At 37.9% G+C, this 19,431-nt stretch overlaps 1 protein-coding gene across 1 annotated transcript in view; it reads left to right on the forward strand.

The window, feature by feature from the left end:
* mthfd1b (methylenetetrahydrofolate dehydrogenase (NADP+ dependent) 1b) overlaps window positions 1-19,431 on the forward strand; it is an 84,196-nt gene that overhangs the window by 28,690 nt on the left and 36,075 nt on the right. Inside the window, exons 9-17 of the mRNA XM_028821132.2 lie at window positions 3,505-3,632; window positions 4,539-4,636; window positions 8,439-8,612; window positions 11,293-11,429; window positions 12,625-12,671; window positions 13,225-13,332; window positions 13,860-13,925; window positions 17,013-17,115; window positions 17,524-17,600. Coding sequence (XP_028676965.1) covers window positions 3,505-3,632; window positions 4,539-4,636; window positions 8,439-8,612; window positions 11,293-11,429; window positions 12,625-12,671; window positions 13,225-13,332; window positions 13,860-13,925; window positions 17,013-17,115; window positions 17,524-17,600 — 938 coding nt within the window. The remainder of the gene's footprint in view (window positions 1-3,504; window positions 3,633-4,538; window positions 4,637-8,438; window positions 8,613-11,292; window positions 11,430-12,624; window positions 12,672-13,224; window positions 13,333-13,859; window positions 13,926-17,012; window positions 17,116-17,523; window positions 17,601-19,431) is intronic.

A 19,431-nucleotide genomic window follows, 5' to 3' on the forward strand; every position in this document is an offset into this window, starting at 1 on the left:
TCAAGAGAAAAATACTAAAAGTGTAGAATTTTTACCATCCTGGTTTCATTCATCCATTCACGCGTCACTTGCAAATAGATATGAAACCATTCAGCTTTCTGCACTGGAAACTCTCAGTCCAGATTGTCCACAAAAATGACAGTCTATGCATCGCTATCATGTAGTCAACACAGGGGTATTTATTAATTCTTTGTGGGAAAATCTACCTGGCAGGGTGGTGCAAATAAGCACAGCAGGGCTTACACTAACAAGTAATATGCCTTAGCTAGGTTTAGTCATTGCAGTCTTCCAGTTTTTTTTAGAGCTTTGCCTTTAGTGCAACCTTATAACAGGAATATTATGAGCACAGTGTTACTTCCTTTAAAAAGCATTCTGACTCAGTGGTGAATTCAATTATTATTTTTGTACAGCTGTGGCCACCCTAGGTATTTTAGCAAAAGCATACAAGTAACTGCCCTCTGTTGCCTCTAGAAAACCTGCCATACACAAGTGAATTAATCATTTTTGAAAAATTAGCATCAGTTACTAGTATATCATTTGCATTTTACCCAGTGTTTTGGTAAGACCCATTGTTTTCGCATCATCTCTAACCAGGTCTTGTTTGGCCTCTCTTTTGCCCTCATCCTTCTACCTCCATCTTGGTGCACATTTTCACCCAGTCATCTTCTGTCTTTGGCTCTGCATGCCTAAACCACCATAGTCTGTTTCTCCTCAGTACAACACCTGTCACCTCTATGCCAACTCTGCATTTGTTTTCATTCACATCTTTGTTCTTTCCAACTTTTCTTCATGTTCTGCTTTTATTAGCCATGACTCACAATTAAAGTTGAAGGCTGCTCCTTTTAAAGCTTTCATAAACTTTACCTTTCAGTGGCAGATAGAATCCTTTAGAAGTCACAGTGGGGGTAGATTCCAGAATTTCTTCCATTCACCGCTCAACCTGGCTATTACTGCTGTGCCCACACGTCCATTTGCACTCAGTATGTCACTTGAAGAAGCAGAACTCCCTTCGTTTCGCCAAAACTATTCCATCGTCGATACTGAAATTTATCCTGCATTCTGCACCCCTCTTCCACATTTTCTACAAAGGTTGCCTGCAAACGTCTCTTCACACCACTACATCTTTTAAGCACCTAGTCTCATCAAATCATGCAACTGGCTCAGTTTGTCTCAACTTTTCTTCCACATGCACCACACAGCTACAGTATGCACCCACCTCTTCCATGTCTTGTGGTCTTTCACCTCCAACCATCACCATGGCCTCTCCTGCATTTACCTTGAGGCCTTTCCCTTCCAAACTAGCTTCTGTAACGTTTTTCCTTATATATATATATATATATATATATAAATATAAATATATATATATGAGAGAGAGAGATTAGAGCCATAAAAAACAGTGGTGAACACTTTCTTTACTTTTTAAGAGCAACAACAAGAAGCTCCACCCATACATACTGTAGGTATGTATCATCAAAAATAATTAGTGGGAGGGCAGACAACACTAACAAGATGGCAGTCCACATAGGACATCTCATATCCTGAAAAAGAAAAAATTTGGGAACCCCTCTCAGCCTGCATAATAATTTACTCTGTTTTCAACAAAAAAGATAACAGTGGTATGTCTTTCATTTCCTAGGAACATCTGAGTATTGGGGTGTTTTCCGAACAAAGATTTTTAGTGAAGCAGTATTTAGTTGTATGAAATTAAATAAAATGTGAAAAACTGGCTGTGCACAAATTCTGGGTCCCCTTGTCATTGTGCTGATTTGAATGCCTGTCACTGTCAATGCTGATTACTTGGAACACCAAATTGGTTGGATGAGCTCATTAAGCCTTGAATTTCATAGACAGGTGTGTCCAATCATGAGATATAAAGTTGTGCTTCCCTTTGACTCTCCTCTGAAGAGTGACAGCACGGGATCCTCAAAGCAACTCTCATAAGATCTGAAAACAAAGATTGTTGAGTCTCCTGGTTTAGGGGAAGGCTACAAAAAGTTATCTCAGAGGTTTAAACTGTCAGTTTCAACTGTAAGGAATGGAATCAGGAAATGGAAGGCCACAGGCACAGTTGCTGTTAAACCCAGCAGGTCTGGCAGGTCAAGAAAAATACTGGAGCAGCATATGCGCAGGATTGTGAGAATGGTTACCGACAACCTACAGATCACCACCAAAGACCTGCAAGAACATCTTGCTGCAGATGGTGTATCTGTACATCGTTCTACAATTCAGCGCAATTTGCACAAAGAACATCTGTATGGCAGGGTGATGAGAAAGAAGCCCTTTCTGCACTCACGCCACAAACAGAGTCACTTGTTGTATGCAAATGCTCATTTAGACAAGCCAGATTCATTTTGGAACAAAGTACTTTGGACTGATGAGACTAAAATTGAGTTATTTGGTCAAAACAAAAAGCACTTTGCATGGTGGAAGAAGAACACCGCATTCCAAGAAAAACACCTGCTACCTGCTGTCAAATTTGGTGGAGGTTCCATCATGCTGTGTGGCTAGTTCAGGGACTGGGGCCCTTGTTAAAGTCGAGGGTCAGATGAATTCAACCCAATATCAACAAATCTTTCAGGATAATGTTCAAGCATCAGTCACAAAGTTGAAGTTACGCAGCTGTTGGATATTCCAACAAGACAATGACCCAAAACACAGTTGGAAATCTACAAACGCATTCAGGCAGAGGGAGAAGTACAATCTTCTGGAATGGCCGTCACAGTCCCGTGACTTGAATAGCATTGAAAATCTATGGAATGATTTGAACCAGGCTGTCCATGCTCGGCAGCCATCAAATTGAACTGAACTGGATAGATTTTGTACGAAGAATGGTCAGAAATACCTCCACCCAGAATCCAGACACTCATCAAAGGCTATAGGAGGACAGCGTCTAGAGGCTGTTAGATTTACAAAAGGAGGCTCAACTAAGTATTGATGTCATATCTCTGTTGGGGTGCCCACATTTATGCACTTGTCTAATTTTGTTATGATGCATATAGTATATTTTCTGTTAATCCAATAAACTTAATGTCACTGCTGAAATCCTACTGATTCCATAAGGCATGTCGTATATTAAAAAGAAGTTGCTACTTTGAAAGCTCAGCCAATGATAAACAAAAATCCAAAGAATTAAGAGGGGTTCCCAAACTTTTTCATATGACTGTACATACATAGCAGCTTCATTTTGTACTATCTTATCCTTCAGTCCTGCTTCACATTTTGCCATTAAAATGAGATCATTGGCATATAAGAGCTCCCATGGCAATCCTTCACACACTTACTGTGTGCCTTAAATTTATTTTAAACGGCTTATTAATTATTACAATGAAGCTTATGTTTAGTATTATAGGTTATAAACCTACCATGTTAATTAACTAGGTTCTAGATATCTATTATTGTTTTCATCAGATTAATTTTAATGACATTTTTGTCAAAGTCCATTTAATGCTTTGTGAAGATTAACTGTTAATTTCATTCTATAAAGCTATTTTGTATTTTTTCCAGATAGCACAAAGCCAGGTGGCAAACGAGTAGTTGGAGATGTAGATTTCAATGAAGCCAAGGAACGAGCATCCTTCATAACTCCAGTGCCGGGTGGAGTGGGGCCAATGACCGTGGCCATGCTGATGGAGGTTAGGAGTAAAACTTTGCATTTAACTTAAGCAACCCAAAATATATTCAGTTTTAAAAGTGCACCACTGCCATGTATATGTGTCAATTTGTATAGCTTGTACCATAGATATTAAATTGGATAGATGAGGTTTATTGATTTACAAATATACTTCATCCAGAACAAAATGATTAATAAAACAAATTATCTATTAAAAGAGAAGTATTGCCGTCAGAAAATTTTGATCAGTGTTCTTCTTGACCCAACTCTAAATTAAATTGTTGTAAGTCATCTGATTTACATTGTTTGACTAATTTTCCCACGATAATTCTTTATGATAAAAGCACACTAACTAAAGTTTGCATTCAAGACTGGAAAGGTGGATCACCTACTGAAAGATGCCTAGGGATATCAGTTTGACAAGACCTCCACCAGGAACTAGTGTAGACAGTTTAGTGTTATTAGAGGGGAGATATCCATGTTTAGGTTCCAGAAATTTATTGGGTAGTGCAGGTGTAAATCAAGTTCTCCTGAAACATTGCTGTTTAAAAGACCTGTATAAAAGACATGTTTGAAAGATGGCATACAGAAGACTCCTGCAAACTCTCTCACTATACCATTAAGGAAAACTAATGCCACCACTTATACAAAGTGGTGACATTTATATACCTGTGAAATTTTAGATAAGAAGTAAGTGAAGGAGATAAATCAAAAGTAGGAAAAAAAATGTTAAAAGGCCCAAAAGAGTGAAGAGCTGAAAAGAAAAGGACTGATCTTGAAGTCAGAATAAGTAGACAAGCCACACTTTGCACTAGTTAAGATGATTGCACTGAGTCAGCAAGGCTATTATGAGCCAGCTAGAGCTTTGTTCTGTAGACTGATTGTGTTTTATTTTGCCTTTAATATTATTTTACCTTTTCTTGCACAGAATACAGTGGAGAGTGCTAAACGTGTCCTTCAGAGCTGCCTGAAGGGACGATGGAAAATTCAGTACTCAAAGTTAAACCTACTCCAACCCGTACCCAGGTACATCAGAACAAATTGATCTGAATATGAGTGTTTGGACTTTATTTTTTTCCTCTATATGGTAAAACATAGTTAATGCACTACTTTCCATTGAACAAAACAGAACTTGAAACCCATTTACAATGTACTTGGTATTGACAATCCTCTAACGTTTTGTTAGAATCAAGAGCAGTATCAAAAGAGAAATGATAGCAGTATTCTTATTGAATACCACTGCCGGGTTTTTCAGTATTGTGTTCTGTCATATTGCTAAGATACTATTTAAAACATAGTTGTAGAAATGATGACAGTTGTTTTCATGAGATGGCCATGAATATCAATAAGGCAATTCTATATACTAGTCTTTCTTTAAAAGATTAAAAAAATAGCTGACCTTTCCAGAAAACTTTTTCAATTACTAAATACTTACAAAAATGTTTAATTGGCTGACAGTACCACAGCTTACACTGTGAAAGATTAAAGCGAGTTTGGACTGTTGTTGTTTTTACATTAGCAATGAGCAGGTACAGAGGAAACTCCAGATATTGTCGCTGTGCTCCTTCTGTCTCACTTTTATCATTGTTTAAAAATGTTAGAAATAAACTGATGCCAATGTATGAAGGAAAAAGTCTTATTTTTTTCCAGAATAAGTAAACATCTAGTGAAAGTGTGTCCTGGTCCCAATACATGCCTATAATCTGATGGTCTGTGCTGTTTGGAAATGGAGCAAGAAAATACAGCCACCATTTATGCTATGCACAGTACAGAAAGCTAAAACACTAATTGTTAATCTAAACTAAAATCCTACAGGCAAAGTTCATCGTGACTGTTAAAAAAAGATGACATCCTGATAAATGGCCAACTGTCTATCTTGTTGAATTTATACCCCTCTTTTATTAAAGAACTTTTCAGTAGTTGCCTGCATCTGCTGCTTTCTTGCAAGTTTCCCACATCTCAATTTATAACAGAGTTTCAATATATTTCAGTGCAGATTATGCTGTCATAACACTGATGCCCCTGCACTAATTCATTGGTCAGTCTCATTATATCACTTTTACCCTCACTCATGAGCAGTACTACAAGGGACTTGAACTCCTTCACTGTTCAGCCCTTACTTGCAGAAAACAGGTCACACATTCCTGGCAGAAAACATTGACTTCAGATTTGTAGGTGCCAATTTTCATCCTGGCCATATAATAATTATTTGCAAATCAGTTTTGTGCACCCTAGAGATCACAGTCTAAGGCCAATAGGATACTATTGGCTGCAAACTGCAAATATACAACCCTTAAGTTCCCAAACTGCAAACCATTCAGCCTCAGCTGTGTTTTGACTTCTTGTCTATAACAGTCACAAAGAAAAGGTGTTGTGAAAGCCATGAGAACGTAGAGCTCTCCAAACCCAGACACAGACAGGCACAAAGACACAAGTCCAAAAGCAGCACACAGTTTATTTCCTTGTAGGGCAGTTCTATTCCCCAGCTCCCCACTTCAGAGCACAGTACACAATTAAATAGCACAACAATGAGCAGCCCTCTTTCATTCTTTCTTTCTTTGTCTTATCTGCTACCTCCACTCCTCTCCACGCAAACTTTGTCCAACACCTCCCAACTCTGGCTCCTCAAACGGAGTGAGGCGGCCTCCTTTATATTGCCCCCAGAAGTGCTCCAGGTGCACTCTGATTCTGTTCCAGCAGCACTCCTGGGTGTGCTGGAAGTGCTGCGTGGGCACCCAGAAGTGCTCTAAGTGCACCCGGATCCTATTCTGGCAACATTTCCAGGTGTGGCGGATGTGCTGCAGTCCAGGGCTCTGGGACTCTGGGCCATGGGTCCCAGCAGGGTTGCACTTCCAAGCTCCAAGCCCATGGCCCCAATACAATCTAGGGGGGGGGTTGCCATCTCGTGTTCCGGGTGTGGTATTGCCATGAACCTGTCCTCTCCCCCTGTCCTTCCATTACAGGGGTGTCCTGGCCGGGCAAGAGCCCCAGCCGTCTGCTACAGTGTATACTTTTCATAGCACTTTGTCCATATTGAATAATTTGAACTTAATACCAAGTATATAAACACAACTCTTATTGTCTGGGCCATTGGAATCTGCATTATTCCTTCTGGATCTTAGCTTCAGCTAGTGTAGTCGTTCTTTCAGTAACTCCCAGGAAGGCTGAGGAGGCTGTCTTCATTTTTAAATTTTAGAAATCCCTCCGAGTACTCCCTACACTTCTTGACACTGTCCCCAGTTTATGTCAATGTTTCTCTGCTGAAAACCTCCTGGGTGATGTCACATGTAGCCTTCCTAAATCTGTAGGATGCTAAGCCAGAACCTCTTTGAGGTCATCTGAGACTGACTTTCCACTACTTCACCAAACGCCTCCCACACAAGGACCTTAACTTTGTCCACTGCTGTAGCTACCCCATTTTTGTCTTGCTGTCAGATCTGAAGATCATTTTGTAGACACTGCTTGGAAAGCCATCTGTATTCAATTTAACAGCTTGCATTGCTGCACCTCTACCTTGGTCTTTAACACAATCCTCTCGTACTCTGCATCCCTGACCTCTCCCAAGATGCTGTAGAAACAGTTCTGGAGGTGAGTGTTAAACTCATTCTGAAAAGAGATACACACAATAGTCATTTCCAGCACACCCTCACTACCCATTTGGGTTTCAAGGTCAGTGTAGCAAGCATTCCATTTATCTATGACAACACACCACCTAGTGGTGATTAACTCACAGAGCAACACTTCTCTTAAACCTTGTATCCAGAACATGCAGCTTTATAAAGATCATGTGACCCAAGTTTAAAATTGATCATTAACCTTTGGCCCAGGATACCCTTCAAATTTGTATTCATAAATGGCACTTTGTTATGAACAGTCCAAAATTGTCACAAAAATCTAGTTACATATTCAGTGTGTGGATTTATATTATCTTGGGCATCTCCTTCCCATGCAATCGTACCCCTACAGGTACTGTATTTCAATCATTCTCTGTGTTAGGACTGAAGTGATCCAGTAGAACTACAGAATTCATATAATCCACCCTTTTAAGCACAGAATCCACTGTCTCTATAAAAGTTGAACACCCTGAATAGTTGTTTGGTGCATACACTCAAAAATGCAGTTGAAGTTTTACACTCTGTAACTCAAAATCAAATTGAGGTAAGCCTCTCATCCACTGAAACAAACTTGTGAGTATCCCTACATCCTCCCGAGGGCATTTGTGTGGGGCTACTCGAAAACAAGTCAAAGATCACCTTTCATCGAGAAGTTTGATTTTTAGTTCCAGACTTGTACACAGAGGAAAATCTCACTATGTCTATCTGGTATTTTTCATACATCCCTTATGTTCTAACTCCTTCTCTGCCAGAAAAGTTACTTTGCATGTCCCAAACTGCCAGTTTTATAATCACAATGGTCTAGTCTGCCTATGCCTGTTCCATTCTTGCCTGTCACCTGACCCTTCCAGACTTGACTCCAATTAATGGGTCCAGGCAAGGTTCTCTTCAGTTTATTTCAAATATTTTCAAAGGTGAAATATGAATTATTCTTTCTCTGTCTCCAACTTTTGGATGAGTACGCCTGGCTAGACCTGACAGGAACACATATATCAGTATGTGACAATATAGCTCTAAAGATCTTTGAGACAGACAACTCAAAGATGATGTGGAGTGAAGAGTTGGAATTTTCTGTGGCTTATTTGAATGTAATTAACAGATAGTTGATTTTTGCTTAGTCGTGGACAAGGCACTCCTTTTACAATGAAATTATAGCACATATTTTACTTATGATTGAAAGATTTGAATATATTTGGTATTTGTTATCTTTACAGTGATATTGAAATTTCAAGATCATGCACCCCAAAGCCAATTGAAAAACTGACTAAAGAGATTGGCTTGTTTTCTCATGAAATTGAATTGTATGGGAAAACTAAGGCCAAAATTCTGCTGTCTACCCTGAAGAGGTTAAAGTCTCAGCCAGATGGAAGATATGTTGTTGTGACTGGGTAAGCTGACTTTAACTAGGATGTCATCACATAGTCCTCCTTAAAGTGTCTCATCTGTTAAATTAGTCATGCTTGTTTTCTTGTACACACTGATATAAAGATACAAGGTCTAACTAGCTTTATCCAGGTGTGTTTATTTCTGTCATCTTCAAGGGCTAGACATCTGTTTATAGTTAGAGGTTGGGAGCATGCACTGATAGTGTGTTGCCGTACCCACCACACAACAAACCACCTGGATTGGGACCCGAGCGCAGCAAGTGACACCTCAGCACCACACTGGAACAGTGTGAGGTTTTTCTTATGGAGGCTGGGGTGCCAGTCCTGCCACCAACCCCTGAGTTTTACCTGTAAATTGGAGGACTTGCTTGTGGGGCTGGATGTAGATTAACGTCATACCCACGATGGAGCAATTACAGGTTAATGACCTTGCTCAAGAGCACAGCAGAGTAGAGTCACTTCTGGCATTTACAGGATTCAAACCAGCAACCTTCTACTTGCCAGCACAGATCCCTAGTCTCAGAGCCACCACTCCACCTATATAGTTAGATGGAGAAGAAATATACTGTATGTCAAACAGGGCACAGTTAGAACTGAACCTGTTTTGTCTGAATTATGCAATTAAAATGTGCCATTACAAGCAGTCTCTGGCCATCTCAGCTAATAAGGGTGCCTTATTCCAAAACTCTGGTACCGGTCTGCTGCAAGAACTAATGCTGAAGTTCTACTTGGCTGTGGCTCATTTCATGCAGTTTATGTTGAAAGTTTCATTAAAAAGCAGTGGAAAAAAAACTCAAATATACACTTGTTGCAGCTTTCTGTATTGAAATAAAAATCTGTCCTTTCATTCTTACCTCATACTCTATAGTAAGAGGGGGAGTCAAGCTAATGTTAGAAAATGGAATGAACCTTAACAAAACTGATAATGTAATTTCTCCATATTGTCTCCACCCTTCTCAATGCAATTGCACCACCTGCCTAGAAGTGCCTGGATTCCAACAGAATAAAAGGTTTTGTCTCATCCTCACAACCACTCATGCACCACTTTCTTCACGTCATCATCTGTCTTGAATCGACGACCACCCAGATGTTTTTTTTAGAGGTCCAAGAAGGTGGTAATCGCATGGTGCCAAATCTGGCAAATAAGGAGGATGTGGCAATACCTCAAACTTCAGTTTCTCCAGACAAGCCGTGGTGCTCTTAGCAGTGTGTGGGTGGGCATTGTCTTGCAGTAAAAGGACTCCTTGAGACAGCTGTCCCCTTTGCTTAGATTGAATAGCAGGCTTCACGTTGGTCACAGTAACTTGCACTAGTGACTGTAGTACCCCTCGACATGTAGTGTTTGACAATAACTTGGGTGCATGAGTGGTTGTGAGGATAAGACAAAACCTTCTATTCTGCTGGAATCTAGGCAGGTGGTGCAAGTGCATTGAAAAAATGACATGATCAGTTTTGTTAAGGTTCGTTTCATTTTCTAATAAATCCCATTTTCTAACTTTAACTTGACTCCCCCTCATATGTAAGATCAGTCACTAAAAATTTAGGGTCACTACCTACAACCTAGGAGAAGTTGTTTACTATAACACCATGGTATGTTCAGTATCCTTCTGATTATCAGAGATCATGACAGTTTAGTCTTTTTTTATTTTTTTGCATATAATTGAATAAGCAAAGCGCATCATCACAAAGCACTTTTTAATGGAATTAGGTTTTCAGTATATTGTAGCTCAAGGCATGCAATACTTAGTAGTGATAAAATAAAAATAATAATAAAATGAAAAAACAATAAAAACTACTAGGTTTACACAATGTGCATTATAAAAGACTCAGGAATGTGTACTATATACTGCCTCGCCGAATCGCTCTTACATGTACAATCTATGACAGCGGCTCTCAAACTGTGTGGTGAGCCCCCCTAGTAACAAAAAAGGGGGCGCGAATGTTGCCATATGTGGCGTAATTTCGCAATTCGTAGGAAAATTTTAGACTTGTAGCGGTGTATCGGCAGCAAAAAATATAGGAGTACATTTTATTAGGGTTTCAAAAAAATGTTAGCGGGGCGCGATTAAAACTGTTATGAAAACTCGGGTCGCAAATACTTAAAGGTTAAGAAACGCTGATCTATGATATGCTTTAGTTTCCAGTTCTCCATGTATCCGGTGCACAGTTCTCCACAGTCTGCCATAAGTTAAACTGTAACTAATATGAAACTGATACATTTCTGTAAATCACAATCAGTAATTCTCCACCATGTTAACTAAAGTAATTGTTCATTTCAGCATGACCCTGTGTCAGTTGTGGTTAGTTATTTTCATCAGGAATATTTTTCAGCCTCCTCATTATTTTTTGTTCATTTACATGTTTTGGGCAAGTTGCATTTGAGACTGCTCTGTGTCTGTTAACACCTTTGTTATTCAAAATATTTATTTGGTGATTTATATATCCCTTCTTTTAGATCTTTGGTCTAAATATTTTCTATCTGTTGTTTCTTTCCAGTCTTTTAAAGCAAAAATCTTGTATAACAAAGGTTTTCTAATGAACTGGTTATGATTTGTTAGCAAAACCAAGAAACAGATAGAAATGACTGCCTGTGGTTTATTTGACCTGTTTGAAGTGTTTTTTTAATACTAATTAAAGAACAGTAAGTAGAATGATATGAGTTACTAATTTTATGTTTTGGCAGAATAACTCCCACTCCATTGGGTGAGGGAAAGAGCACAACCACAATTGGTTTGGTACAGGCTCTTGGAGCTCATCTAAACTTAAACGTGTTTGCATGTGTGCGACAGCCATCCCAGGGACCCACTTTCGGAATTAAAGGCAAGTACCGTATTTGAAGACATCAGCAAGTACTGCCAGCTTGAAATATTTTAATGACATGGTTAAGCTGTAAATGTAAAGTGTACAAGGAGCCCATTAATGCTAGTAGTTTACGAGGTCTCTGTTGTTTAATATAAAGGTAAACCATTTACACAGAATTTCTTTCAGCATACTGTGAAAACTGCTGGATTCCCTTCTATCTCACAACAGATCACTAACCATGTTTATTTTCTGCTCATTTAAAAACCTACAAAAACCAGTTTAAGCTGCTTTGCAGTTAATTTGAGTGGTCACATTAAGGTCACAAAATGGAATATCTTCAAGCAAGTGTGATGCTATTATATATATATTTAGTTTTTGAATTTCTTTAGTTTTTGCAGTTGGTAAAGGTAATCGGCTTTTAGTTGTCTTCTAAAAGGAAAATATATTTTTTACATAAACAATTGAGACCTATCTAATTTATCTAATTTAAGGACTCCTAGTTTAATAGAACTTTCTAGTAGGTCAATCACTGTATGTTCTTGTTGTTGTCTGCTTTTAGGACATCATCCATATTTGGTAAAAAGTTACAAACCTCTCCAAGACTATTTGTTCGTGGATCACTACAGTAGTTCCAGAGCCTAACAGCTGCCCATGTGCTGTCTGGCAGATAACATTTTTGCATTATGGCTTGATTTATTCTTTGGCGGCGATCTTTGTTTTAAATAATGCATATAGTACAAAACAATTTTGAAGACTGTATGGTGGTAAATAAATACAAGTAACCCAAAACAAGTACACGTCTTTGCATCACTACAAACACAATGTTGGTATTCGGAGTATTCATAGTTTTATTTAGAAATTGGTTAGTAAATTAGTATCATTTGAACTGAGAAAAGGTAATACAGAGCTGAAAATAACTGTGAAGAGCTGTTTGAAATAAACATGTAGGCTATTTCCAAACTAAACTCATTCTGTAAGGCATTTATGACTCTTTGGTATTTCACCTGCCTGCATACTGAACACATAGCCAAGCATAAATTAAGTGCATATGCAGAGGTCCTGTTTAGAAATAAAGAAACTAGAAAATCTATAAAGTTCTGATGTTATGCTTTACAAATGGAGAGAATAACTTTACAGTAAATCCAAGGCAGTGCTGCATTTCTGTGTGCTTCGTTTTCAATGTGCTGAAATTTCAGAATTGTTTTGTATGCAGGTGGAGCTGCTGGTGGAGGATACTCTCAGGTTATTCCAATGGAAGAGGTAACAATTTTAAACAGATTAATGTTTTAAGGGAAAACGCTGTTAAAGCAGCTCAATGTGTCCTTTTTCCTAATTCCTAAAGAAAACATACCTACTGGGATGTCTCTGTTGAACACACGTTGTTATGACTGAAATGTTATTTGATAAAGTGAATTGTTTTGCATAGTTGTTTAAAGGTAATGTTTTTAAAAAGTTGGTTTCAGTTATCCCTCCATCTTCATGTCGTCCTTTAGAAGTGGTACAATGCCAACGAAAATTTTGTGAACCCTTTAAATGATTAATATGCCTTCATTGATTTGACTTAACACCTAAGACCTTATGAAAGTTACAAAAACATCTTGGTAACAAATAACACACAAAAGTACTTAGTACCACTGTTTTTTTTAGTTGCATCTCTTCCAAAAATGTGCTTGATTTTTCTTCAATAGTGAGCTGAATGTAGTATACTCATAATATTCAGTCAATGTTAATTATTGTTTCTTCTTATCTATTTATCCCAAGGGATATTTATTGTAATATATATAAATTATCATTATGTTTTTTTAAATTGCAGTTTAACCTCCACCTCACTGGTGACATTCATGCCATCACTGCAGCCAATAATTTGGTAGCTGCTGCTATTGATGCCCGCATGTTTCATGAGGCCACACAGTCTGATAAGGTGGGTTACTTGGGTATTGTTTTGAGTTTTAAGTTTTCCATACTTTTTTTTTTTTTTTTTTTAATTTGTGTTTTGTATTTCCTGGTTTATTATAATCCAGTGGTTCTTAACCCTGGTCCAGTGAACTCCCCATGCCTGCTTTTTTAATTCAAGCTGATGTCATAACTAGCATCTATACAATATATTTAATAGATTTTGGCATTTAATTGTATGACTCTTAAAATTCTCCACCTATAATCTCATAATTCATAGAAGCTAATTTAGTCTCATGATGTTTTGCTTAATTTTAGTTAACTTGCCTTTCAAATCCATAAACAACAGTGAAAGAAAAATAAAATATAAATGATAATGTAGCCGACAGCAGAGCAACTAACCTGGTGTCATTCGTTCCAGCGTGTGAACTGAAATTAGTTGAACTGTATTTACATTTATAAATACATATTAATTACCCTGGTATGCTGGTTGTTTTGTCTAAATGTCTTCAGTATTTGATAATAATAATAATTTTGATATATTCTCTTACTAAGGCACTGTTCAGTCGCCTAGTTCCTGGTGGCAGTGAGTTTTCTCCCATTCAGATCAAACGTCTAAAAGTAAGTGGGAGTGAAAACAAAAGCTCTGCAACTACTTAAAGATGTGCTATCCTGTTAAGGAAAATGTCCTTCAGCTGCCTGAGAAAGTTATTTGTATATCATTTATTTAGAACTGGAATCTATGCTAAATATATTTCAAGGTCATGTTTGCTATGTTTCATTAAATGTTTTAAGTAAAAAATGTTGCATAATTTCACGTCTCTTTTAATAGAGTACTTTATGTTTGCTTCATTAGTATTGATGGCATCACACATATTTGCGTACTGTAATTAATTGTTCAAAAATATTCAAAATAAACTTGTGAAGGTTTGTGTATTTGAGCGAGAGTTGAATGCAGGCTTATTATTTCACAGCAATGAACCTAACCCTTTGTAATTCATTACACAATGAAAATTAAGTCAAAAGGTATAACTATTCTTGAAGGGGTCTCAGTGGCTCTAGGTTTCCAACAACAACCAGACAATTTCTCTACATTTTTAAGATATATTAACATCGGTTTATATTGTTTACATTATTTTTGATATAGAATTGTGTTAGCTTGTTAGTTACTTAAATGTGAAAATGATAAGGTTCAGAGAACCAGTACAAATTAAACCATTCTTATCAATATTGTATACAGAAAAATATCTCCCACTAACAAAATAAATGACAGAATGGAAAAATGCATCACTGTCTGAAATTATTTCTAGCATAATTTAAGTTATAAGCTATTTGTTTAATGTAGTCCATTTTACAAAAGGAGAAATGTATGTTTTGATTTAAAACATGTAGTTTAGTTTACATTTTTTTTGTTTGTTTTTGAAGGATCTACTTATTCCCATCTCTGATCCACTCTTTCCATTCCAAAGTCACACAGGGACAGAGCCAATGTTGACAGCATTGGGTATCAGCTAACTCTAAATAGGGTGCCAGTCCATTGCTGGGCCTACACTTGTACAAACATGCACACAAATTCATATCAAAGTAACAAACTCATATTTAGGAAGCAGTAAAGTAATCCTCTTGGACATCACAAGGATGTACAAACTACATACAGACATTGACTGTAGTGGGATATGAACCCAGTCGCCTGGGGTTGAGAGGTAAAATCTCAACCACTGTGCCAAAAAATACATTTCCTTATTATAAACTTGCTTATTCTATAAATCAGTATCCCTTAGGCATAGTCTTCAAATTGTCTTGGGGCTTTCTTGAGTCTTTACTTACTAAAATGTATTCTGAAATAAATAAATCTGTTTTAGCAGATGTTACTTTTATAAATACTAGGCTTTGTTTGTAATGTTAAAACCGCACAGAATGGTGTATCAAACTACCAAACAGCAAATATATGAAAGAGAAGAGGAGTCTAGGAGGCTGCATCCTGAATGTATACAGTACTGCGTACTACTGTGTAACTGTCAGCTGGTGAGGTTTGCATTATTAGGTTGTGTTTTGCAAATACGAGTGTTTTTATGTCTTTTTTGGAGCGCCTCTGAAAAATAACTGAAGAAAATTTCCACCAGTTTTTGTCCATTATTGCTATGATGAATGGCCTTATGTTATGTTTAATTGCACTTCTTGTATTATGCTTGTTTTGTGCAAAGTCCTCTCAGAAAGGAATTTAACTACTTCATTTTAACTATAGTGTATTTTCTTTTTTTATACTAATTATGCCTGAGGGCAGCTATGGTTCTACACAGACTTGCACTGGAAAACAATGCAGAAAGATTATTATTTACGAATGTTCCTAAAGTAAACAACTTGTTAATGGCAGAAATATTTATCAATTGTATTTATCTCGGGAACATGCTGTGTAAAAAGATATGAATTTCCAGATGGCACCCATACAGAGGCAGACTGGCTCTCCTTACTTTAATTTTTTCTGTGTACCCTCTACAAGACTCAAAGTAGAGTCTAGGCTGTCTTTATTTTGTATTATACACAGTAACTTTAGAAGAAAACCCAGTTTAGGACTTTATATATAGATAGATAGATAGATAGATAGATAGATAGATAGATAGATAGATAGATAGATAGATAGATAGATAGATAGATAGATACTTTATTAATCCATCCATCCATCTATCTATCTATCTATCTATTTTCCAACCCGCTGAATCCGAACACAGGGTCACGGGGGTCTGCTGGAGCCAATCCCAGCCAACACAGGGCACAAGGCAGGGAACCAATCCCGGGCAGGGTGCCAACCCACCGCAGGACACACACAAACACACCCACACACCAAGCACACACTAGGGCCAATTTAGAATCGCCAATCCACCTAACCTGCATGTCTTTGGACTGTGGGAGGAAACCAGAGCGCCCGGAGGAAACCCATACAGACACGGGGAGAACATGCAAATTCCACACAGGGTGGACCCGGGAAGCGAACCCGGGTCTCCTAACTGCGAGGCAGCAGCACTACCACTGCGCCACCGTGCCGCCCCTACTTTATTAATCCCAAGGGGAAATTCCCATACTCCAGCAGCAGCATACTGATAAAGAACAATATTAAATTAAAGAGTGATAACAATGCAGGTATACAGACAGACAATAACTTTGAATAATGTTAACGTTTACAACCCCCCCAAGGGTGGAATTGAAGAGTCGCATAGTGTGACGGAGGAATGATCTCCTCAGTCTGTCTTTGGAACAGGACGGTGACAGCAGTCTGTTGCTGAAGCTGCTCCTCTGTCTGGAGATGATCCTGTTTAGTGGATACAGTGGATTCTCCATGATTGACAGGAGTCTGCTCAGCGCCCGTCGCTCTGCCACAGATGTCAAACTGTCCAGCTCCGTGCCTACAATAGAGCCTGCCTTCCTCACCAGTTTGTCCAGGCGTGAGGTGTCCTTCTTCTTTATGCTGCCTCCCCAGCACACCACCGCGTAGAAGAGGGTACTCGCCAGAACCGTCTGATAGAACATCTGCAGCATCTTATTGCAGATGTTGAAGGACGCCATCCTTCTATTAGTAGGGAGTAGGGATTGATTGTTTAATCTCGATGTTTATGCATTTTCTGGATATGGTATAAGTACTGTAGATCCCTCACAAAAGGAGTGAATGCATTCAGTGCCTTTTCTTTTGTTTCATTTTTCTGGCATCTGTAGAAGTTGGGTATTGAGAAGGAGGACCCTAACATGCTGACTGAAGAAGAAATAAATCGCTTTGTCAGACTGGACATTGACCCTGACACAATAACTTGGCAAAGAGGTACTTGTTACATTTTCAAAAAAGATTATAAAGATTACCTTGCTGGATTTGTTATTCTGCAAGCTATACTTCATCCAAACTTAACTTTGACTTTACTGTAAACAGTGACTAGACTACCAGTTGGATACTGAGGGTCCATTTCCTTAGTCCTAAAAATTGATAATGACTTGCATCATTTGATCAGTGTATTGTTTAGGATCATTTATGATGGAGGTTTAAAACTCCTAATTATTTGAAGATGAAGGAGTGCAGACCTTCAGTTATGAGTTGCTTTGCCTGGAGTCCAGTAGTCTGTGACTCGTGTGGCATTCTGATAATGAGACCATGCCAGCTCTATCAAACAAAGTAACTTGGAGACAATTAAACAACAAAGCAAAAATTCACTCTTCTTTTCTCCTTTCTTAAAAGTAATGGATACAAATGACCGGTTCCTTCGACAGATCACTATTGGGCAGGCTGCCACAGAGAAGGGGCATTCAAGAACGGTAAGCAAATACAAAGTGATCTATTACTCGATGTTCAGTCAGACTTAAGGCACATAATTGGCTCTCCTTGAAGTATGAGTCATGTTTATTTTAAATACATTAGTAATTCATAGTGCCACATTAGATGAAACTGAAATTGTTAAAAAAAAAAAAAAAATGCTTGAGCTGCGGCATGATCATAATTTATGAAGAAGTAAACGTATTGGCATAGAGGCTATTACTAGCACACAGCTCCCTTCTGTTCAGAATCTATGTAACATATACACAGTTTGCAAAGACTATTAGATGATGAAATGGTATTAGCACATTATGGGTCATTAAAATACAGTATCGTGAGTGCAAAATATAAGGATTATTTGCAAGAATCACAGCAGATTACTTTTCATTTTTTTTTCTATACTTCAGCAACCTCTTTTGTTCAATCTTCATAATCCAGGTTTTGTGCTATATGACCAGAACTGTTAATAAGTACAATAACTAAAGTACTTCATGTATGTGTGTGTATGTGTGTATATGCATGTATTTGTATATAACACACATATACTCAGGTTTTCATCCCACATCCCCAAAGGACATGTGTTAGGTTAACTGAGATTCCAAATTGGCCTTTGTGAGTGTGTGGTATGCTGACACCCTTACTTTGCACCCATTGCTGCCAGAAATGTCAATGTTTCCCCACAAACGTGAATTGAATTAAGTGGATTTAAACATGTAATATGTTTCATTTTGCCTGCTGAATTGAATGTGCAGGCCAGTAGATAATCTATGAGCCCCAAAATGTCACTCTCTTAGGGATTCTTTGCTTTAAGATAGTTTGAATAAAAAAGAGCACACAGCTGTTTCTCATATCTCAATGCCAATTGACCCAACATTGTAATTTATCCTCCTTGCTATGCAGTGATTTAACATTCTCTAGCAAGGCAGCTTCTATCTGTTTGCCTATGTGCTATCGCAGCGGCATTTGTTTCTGTGGAGGAGATACTGTATGTTTGCAAGTTCATGTTCCCTATTAAAACAGATGACAGTCTGCTTCTTAATTGAGCAAAATCTGGTCATTATAGCTGCTGAGAGTTGTATGTACTTTGATCATTCAGGCAAAAAAATGAACTCTTGACTGGGTTCAAGTTTATTGTCCTGTGTACGGAGTGCATTCTTACAGGCTTATCTGATGACCATGGAACAGGCTGCCATCAGAAATCTCTGTTCGTGAAAAAATGGTACTAACTTTCTTGCTCTTTTTTATAAATAGTAATATCTATCTCTCACTATGTTATAAATGTAGTTCTTTTAAACAGCTGTCTTTCATAGCATTTCTTTTACAATTGCTGCAGGCAAAGGTTTTTGATATCAATCTCATGTTATAGTAAGAACTACTGCTTATTTAGCATGCTTTTTTAATCTTTATCTTGCATACTCTCAATTTCCTCTTGTAACTGTCTCTTTTGCAAACTGTTATAAAGCTCCTAGCGCCAGTCTAATCTGTACTGTTTATATGATTCAATGCATTTTCTTTTTTAAATGTTCTTGGATGTGTAGTAGTTCTTTCATCTCTGAGTTGTTCAGGTAAAAGGCTACATCCAGTAAAATACAATAGCTTATTTTTGGTTCATACCTCAATGTGACACCATTTAAATACAGGGCAAAAGTATCTGATCCTTGTTAAGTCATAGCTACATTTTTGTGCTCCACCGTTTTACAGAAGCAGCCTTGCCATTGCTCAGATTCTCATTCTTGTTTCCCAAAGGAGCTTCTTTAGTAAGAAGTCAGCTTTGCCTTCCCTCATATGCTATTCCTGGAATTGCCATCTTTTTATTTCTGACTCCTCAAATTC

The sequence above is a fragment of the Erpetoichthys calabaricus genome, chromosome 16 (assembly GCF_900747795.2).
Source record: "Erpetoichthys calabaricus chromosome 16, fErpCal1.3, whole genome shotgun sequence".
NCBI classification, from domain to species: domain Eukaryota; kingdom Metazoa; phylum Chordata; class Cladistia; order Polypteriformes; family Polypteridae; genus Erpetoichthys; species Erpetoichthys calabaricus.